The sequence below is a fragment of the Uloborus diversus genome, chromosome 3 (assembly GCF_026930045.1).
Source record: "Uloborus diversus isolate 005 chromosome 3, Udiv.v.3.1, whole genome shotgun sequence".
In the NCBI taxonomy this organism is placed as follows: domain Eukaryota; kingdom Metazoa; phylum Arthropoda; class Arachnida; order Araneae; family Uloboridae; genus Uloborus; species Uloborus diversus.
Window position 1 is genome coordinate 161,240,727 of NC_072733.1, and position 7,954 is coordinate 161,248,680.

The 7,954-nt window shown below is 33.4% G+C and overlaps 1 protein-coding gene across 1 annotated transcript in view; it reads left to right on the forward strand.

The window, feature by feature from the left end:
* The window catches only part of LOC129218305 (uncharacterized), a 155,306-nt gene extending 149,625 nt beyond the window's left edge, over positions 1-5,681 (forward strand). Inside the window, exon 11 of the mRNA XM_054852542.1 lies at positions 4,384-5,681. Within this exon, the coding sequence (XP_054708517.1) occupies positions 4,384-4,562 (179 nt within the window). The 3' untranslated portion in view covers positions 4,563-5,681. The remainder of the gene's footprint in view (positions 1-4,383) is intronic.
* The last annotated feature ends 2,273 nt before the right edge of the window (positions 5,682-7,954 follow it).

The following is a 7,954-nucleotide window of genomic DNA, read 5'->3' on the forward strand; positions in this document are numbered from 1 at the left end:
CTTTTTTTCTGAATGAGTTGCTACTTCTAAGAACCAGGGGCGGCATTTCAGCATTTCATTTGGGGGGTCGAGTTTCTCAAATGTGTATTACCACCGTGCGGTGCCAAACACACATGAGCTAACAGGAAGTGGTCATAAAATCGGTTTAATATGAATAAAAATTAGTGTTTAGAAACAATTAAAATTTTGACATTTTTCTAATATATTATCACGTGAAACATCTTGATACTAAACTTTTTATACCTTTTGGAAAAGTTTTAATGCATGATTTTTGGAATTCGGAAGAGCAGGGAATCGTGTTACTAATCTATCAGTGCCCAGTATCGTGCTGTTTTGCCAGAACAGCTAAACAGAAAAAATGGTGAAAAAGCTCATGCCCTTTAGCATGTATGACTTCGTTTGAATTTTTATTTTCATTGTGCTTCGAAAATAATTCTCTAACCTCCTGAGACATAAAAAGTCTTTCTCTATTAGCTGAGCTGATTGGAATAGTTAAAAATAATTGAAGTAACAAAGTTATGTACGAAAACACTTTTTATATCTTGCTCTTCAGTATCACCCAGACAACTGCAAAAATTGTGTGGGCTTAATTTTTCATCATTGAATAATCTAGTCTCCTCAGAGCTCTCAGCCTCAATGAGATGTGGTCTGCCTCCAGCTCTGTTATTCATTATTCCTTTTTGACTTCACATCATCACATAGTTTTGTCACTTTTTTTTTTTTTTACATTGGCTCGGAGGAAGAATTTTTTTGAAAAAATTCACTCTTGATTGAAATATACGTAGGGGAGACCGGGGCAAGATGACGAATTCCTTATTTTTTCCGTTTCCCCTCAGTTAACAGCATCTACTGCATACTATAAGGTCTCCTATCCGCTGTTCGTTCAGCAATAGTATAGAGCCGCTGAAATCGCCATATTTGTGTTAGTTCTGAAGCTCTGACTGTTCACCGTTGCCACGATCTAACTTTTATGCATTTGTAAATAAGCTCTGCTACAGATACAGATAAGTTATATCGTGTCTCTTTAGTATTTGTGAGTAACTTAGTTTAAATACTACCTATTACCATGAATAAATGTCAATTAATCACCTTCTTTTATGGCAATGGAGAAAATTCTGTTCAAACAGGCAGTCCGGGGCAAGATGACGGACCAAAACGCGGGGCAAGATGACGAGCTCGTCATTTTGCCCCGTGTTTCGGAAATTATTAAATTAACTATGTTGTCCATTTTATTAAATCCTGCAAACGCTTATTTGTCTGTGTGTTTGTTGATGCGACCTTGCGCTTCTATCTCCTCTGAGGTTAAAGGACGCATTGAATCAAGGGAGGTGTCGTTCGAAAGCCGGTGACTAGAGGCTATTTATAAACTAGTTGACAAATGACTAGTTGACTGAATTAAACCAAGCAAAGAATCTCCTGCTCTGTTGATTATTGACAATCATAAACCTCGCACAATATTGCAGGCTATCTTATATTGCAGTGAAAAACCACGCAGTTGGGTTGCCACTCCACACATCGCATCGTCTCTAGCTCCTGATGCGTCATTTCTCTGTCCATTAAAACCTACAACAGTCAAGCATGTGACAACATTATGGTCATTCATCTAGGACAAACTATCACAGACAAAAAAAAATTGGTGGACTTTTGAGCACCGCTTACTTTAAGCCAGCTACAGTTGGAAATGGCGATAAAGGGTTTAAAGAATGAGGGATCAAGACTCGTTATTCTCTTGTTTTTAACGCACTATGATGTTGTTGGCGATTAAACTGAGAATAATAGCGCTAATCCTCAGACCTTGGGAGTGGAAATGCCAAAAAAAAAAAAAAAAAAAGCAGTCCAGACGAGCAGAAGTTATGGCAAATGCCGATTCCGATGCACCAAAGAAGCCTGTTAGTGTTTCTGATTTCAATGCATTGCCTAAAGCAACACAATATGAGAAAAAAAAAAGCAGAAAACTGAGCTCAAACATTCTTACAAGCACACCCATCAAAGAAATGTCGGAACAAGGAGCAAAGCGGAAGGACAAAAAAGATTATTTAAAAAAAACAGGGAAAATAAGCTCGTAAAGCTAAAAAGGGAGTAAAAGAACTAAAACTAAGTTCCTTTAGGTACAAGTTTATTAGGTCCAATTCATGCCAAGCAATTCAGTTGCATCAACTTCAAAAAATGGTGTTATAAGATTCCCTGCTTGTAAAGAGGAATATTGTGACCCTCCAACAGAAGAGCGGACCCAGTGCTGTAAAATTCAAGAGTGGTGGCATGAGACATGTTCTAGTTATGAAAATGGCAATTTTACTTGTGCCTATTGTTCGCTGCACAACTTAACACTTCAGCATTACGCTCCAATGGGTTACGCTTAATTTGATACTTTGTAAGCTGTAAAAACACAGTTATCATTTTTAAAACTAGGTAACATATTCAAAACATAAAATGTGTTCAACCTTTTTTAACTTTGTCATCTTGCCCCAAGGTCAAAGTCATCTTGCCCCAGTACTGGGGCAAGATAACGATTTGTTAAGGGCATGAAAAAATAAAAATATCCTTCGTTATTTTTATTTTAAAAATTAAATGGTAATGTATTTAATACCACAAAGGACTACTCTAACAGCTCATGTGAAATTAATTTTACTTTCCTTAAAAATGAATTAATAAACAACAAAAATTGTTAACATAGTCATCTTGCCCCGGTCTCCCCTATCTAAGTAAAATATATTTTCAGTTTCAGTTGTAGATTGAACTGTGGCTTGAATAGTCCGAAAATTAAGGGTAGCGTATTGAAGATGTTTTGATAGAGTAAAGCATTTTTCAAAAACTTTCCTTAATACAAATTGAATAAAATTTCAAACTAAGTCATACATGTTAAAGGGCATGAGCTTTTTCATCATTGAAAGAATCGTTTTGCAATAATTCTTCCAGTCGTCAAATCACTGATTTGAAGTTTTCGAGAGATGTTTTTATGGTTTTAACTTTTAAACACCATCTTGTGTTACTCCGAGATTGCATAATTATAGAGCACCATAAAAGGTATTTGTTGATATGTTTTTTTTATTCATTAATCGCATGGTTTTTTAGGAAGTTTCTATGAAAGCATATAATGCATTGAGCAGCTGAAACGTGTTTCTAACAGAAGAAAGTGATGAACACTCATTAAATAAATATGCACTTTAAAAATGAGCGTAAAAGTGAATGTAAAATATCAAGGAATTTTCTTGTGAAAAACTTGCAGCCACACCACTTTGCACGAGCCTCTCATATTGGATATACCATCGTTACACTGGGCACAAAAGTATGAAATATTTAGCCTATATGAGGAAATGTCTGCTTTAGTTGAAATTAACCATGGTTCTCGATCAGCTTTCTATCTTCTGAAAAGGTCGAAAAATACTTCATGAATTTTTAAGTCACCATCCAAATAACGAAAAACATTTTTTCTAGTCTGGGAATGTGTCGAGTTGTATCAAATAGTTACTGAGAACTAGTGAGTTTTTTTTAACGAACATTGATTTCCGACTTACATAAATTGAATTCACCCATTTTCTATCATTCTATTCAAAAAATTTGGGGGTGCGGCCGCCCCCTCTTGACCCCCCTATTTGCCGCCCCTGCTAAGAACAATAAGTTGCTACCAGATTTATGAAGGAAATGTTGGATGGCAGTCCAAGTGTGCTACTTCTTGGCTGCTACAGTAAATTGTCTTTAACAATAAATTTTTTCAAGAATTCTGCTATTTATGAAACTATTATCTTTTTTTCTCGAACCTTGATGCTTCCTTATTAATTCCCAAAATCATCAAAAGTAAAGCTTAAATGAAAAATTATTAAATAAGCTTTGTGCTAGATTATAACTGAAGTTAAAAACTAACGTAAAACAAAAGTTCTCAAGAAAATGCAACAAAATGGCTACTTCAAGGCTGCAAAGAAGCCTCTTTATCAGTGTAAGAAACTCACCACACAACCAGAAAGTAGCAAGAGAACTGACTGGGTAGTTTTCGCACTAACGAAGAGACTTTATGGTAGCCTTGAAGTAGCTACATGCTGTATTTTCTTGAGAATTTGTGCTTTATTTACGTTGGTTCCTCAATTTTTATCAAAAGTACACCTTCATTTTCAAAAATTAAATAAATCCTGCTCCATTATTGGTATATATTTGCTTAATAAATGCTGCTGAAACTCAAAATGTACTGCACGGCTCAAAACTATCAACCAACAGTTAACTAAAATACCATGGAAAAAAAGCTTATAGTCTTCACTTATAGTCAACTTCACCTTGAAAACTGAGATTTTTAAACACTAATTTAGTCGCGAATTAGTTTTTGGAATTAACAATAAAATTGCTTATAAAAATAATAATTGATCAAAAAAATGTTTTAAATTTCTTTTTTAGGAAAAATTGATGAGCTCCGTAAGAAGCACGCGGTTGAAATGGCAGATTTTGAAAAAGCGCAGACAATCAACAAGGCAAGAACTACTCAAGGCTTACAGGAGAAATTGCAAGCCAGGAGAAGTCGGAGAAGTAGAATGCAAAATCATGAGAGGGAGATAGAGGCAATGCAATCTGCATGAAAAAAATAATTTGTTAAATGGAAATTTCTTCGTGGTGGAAAATACGATAATCATTTCAAACTAATTTAATTTAATCTTGTTAAAATAGTTCAACGCGGAAATCTTTTGTTAAAACTTAAGAAAAAACGAACAATTTTAAAAACTTTAAAATTTATTTGCTTTAATTTGTTGTGCCAATAAGAAACAAAATCATCACTTACTACTTCTTACTGATATTCAAGTTCATGTTTTAAATAAATTTACTTAAGTTATAAATAAATTTGAAGTTCCAAACAATGTTATGAATTTTATGTCAAAAAGTTTAATCACATGATTAAATTATCGATATGAGGAAGCGTGAAACCTTATATAAAACGATTTTAGTCCAAAGTGTGTAGAAGTGAAATTATTCCGTAACAGTCGAGGATGCACTATCAAGTCATACCTCTAAATGAATTCGACACGTATTCAGTATTAAAAAAAATATATGACATCGAAAATGGTAAGGGGGAGGGGTATAAATTCAACCGTGTCAAACATTTTAAGATTTTAATTAAAAACAATTTTTTCCAGTGCTTCTGTAATATAATTGCATTAATTTCAGTTAACGTACATTCAATAATCAAAACGTTCTAAAAAACAAAAATTATTTTATAAGTACATTTTAAAAAAATCTGAAGAACAGTATAGTAGTTTTAAGTTAATCCTCGAAAAAGTTTATTTCATGAGTAACTCGTCAACCTCAAAATAAAAGTCAACGTTTATATCTTAGCAGCAATTTTAAAGTACGCAATGCAAAATGTTTAAGTTTGCTTTGGAATGATAAAACATACATACGTCAAATTCGGGACCGAAAAATTTATTCCTACCAACAAAACAATTTACCAAGTTCTAATTTAATGGAAAGTTTAAAACTATAAGGGAGATCTTTCCATTTAAGAAAACAGACAAGTTTTTGTCAGTCAAGAGCAGTTCTAAGACTTTCCTACTGAAACTTTTGATGATTTTGTACATGATTTTTTTTACTGTAGATCTGTTACTTTGGTTTTAGTTCAGAGAACAAATGATTGATTCATGTGAAGATTGATTCTTCACACACCTGTCAAATAATGTTTGTAAAATTTGTTAAGAGAAAATTTATTATCTGTAATGTGTTGTGAGAGTTATTTCTTCAAATTGAACAAAATCTTTTAATGTCAAACAACAATATCTTCCATTATACTGATTTTTATCAAAATACTCAAATAAGTGAAGTACGGTAGAAAGACTAGTGAATGAACAAAGCACAATTTTATTTTCAAATACGGCTGCTGCGGAGTCAGAAGGAAAATGATCGACTCGACTCCTAAATTTTGAAACGCCCGACTCCGGATTTTTTTGTTTTATTGTATTTTTTCAATCTTCCCCCTCCCTGAGGAAGAGGGGGGGGGGGGAACTTCTAAACAGAGTGTGAAATATTCATTACTTTTTATGAAAATTTCGCTTTTTATTTAATTGTAAACCTAAAATGCATACAACATTAGAAATTCATTTTAAAAATCAAATTTTCCAATAGTTACGAGGTTAAAAGTGAGACGACTTTAAAATACCTTTTTTTTTCAAAAATTTAAGAGGATTACTTGTAATTTGCTTCCTTTAGTGTTTTAAAAATACATATTGATCAAATCGTGTGCTTTCAATTTTTGAAAGCTGCAACTTGAAAGAAAACAAGCTTTTTTTCTAAGTAAGTTCTTGAGAGGGGGTGGTTTCCCCCGGGTGACACCCCAAGTTAATTTCAGAGTTTATAAAAAAGATATTAATACTTTAATTCTGAAAATATTCCCGAATATATTTTATCAATAAAATTTCAATGAACGTATGGGGCACTACATTGCGAGAAGAGATTGGGCACATATAGGTCAAGAGCAAATTTTACACAAAATGCGGCGGTATACAGCTTTATACGAATAGCTTTTATTATACCTATATTTCTAATATGAAGCTTTTAAGACTAAGTGCAATTATTGAATGTTGTAATCGAGAAATAATTTACACTTATTTTGTTCCATACTTTTTAGTGGGCACCAAGCTTATAGAAATAGTCTTTAAAAAAAAAAACATTCGATACATTTCATCTATGTTTTGGACTCGTACTTTCGAGCCGAAACTTATTTGAATTTGTCGAACACTCTCAGAAGTTTTCCTCAGAGCAACGGGGGCCTCGACTTACTAAATTGTTATATTCCTTTTACTATTTTGTAACTGAGATTGAACTAAATAATATATTTCTATTTTTATTTAAAAGTGATTACTTGAAAATGTTAGGCAACAAAATCGTTTGCTGACGGTTGCTATTAGTTAAGTTAAAAAGCTAGCAAACTAGGGGACGGTAACAGAAAATTTGGTAAACACTCGAGCCAGTTGATTGCCATAATGGCAGTTATTTTCTCAGTAGTAGCTTTTTATACATGTGATTGGTAGTCAGGTTTAAAAAAATGCAAGACAGTCCATGAAAATGAAAGAAATGAAGAAGCTTGGAGTCGGATTTTCTAACGACTCCGACTCCTTTACCCCAAAATCAGCCCGATTCCACAGCCCTGCTCGTAACATCGTTAAAAACTAGCTTTCGGCACACTCCAATAAAACATTTTAACTGTATACTATTTTGAAAAGAATGAGAACTCTTGTATAGGTCTTTTTGGGCGGGGGGGGGGGGGGGGGACATTGAAGTGAATTCTAATTTTAAGCTTTGCTGCTTACATTTTTTTTGGTTAAAATGTTGCCTAGTGTTTTGTTAAAAACTGAAATATGAATCAAGCAATAAATTGTTCAAGTGAGCAATATTTTAGACATGTTGTTTTTACGGTAAGTAAAGCGTGTTTTGTTAAACACTGAGAACCGTTAAGCTCTTACGTACGCTGGAAATCCTTAGAGATATATGAGACTAGCAGTAAATTATTTTTAGACGTGTGGGGGGGGGGGAATAACTTTTTTTTTGCGCAAATTGAAAAAAAAAAACATTCTATGCGTGGATTTTGGGTTTTTAAAGAAATGACTTTTTAATGCAGAAAATCCGTGGTTTTTTTATTAACAGCTACCTCGGATAAGGAATCGCAAAATCATTCACATTGAAAACTTGTTCCCGTGACCTCGAAACACGTGTATATAATATATTTGCATTTGTGTAGTTAAATTGGTTTTCATATTGATAAAAAAAAACTGCAAAATTATTTTACACGACTTGGTTAAAAATGTCGAACTTGTCTACCACTGACAATACAATACATTGAAAAGGCATACCAGTATTATTCATATGCCTCTAATAGAATGCAAAGAATAAAGCATTCATTAAAAATTTAATTAGCAAAATTTTGTATCATCTAGAATCTCTAAATCAGCTTTCTGAAACAAATAGCCGCCATTTCGAGGGCTTC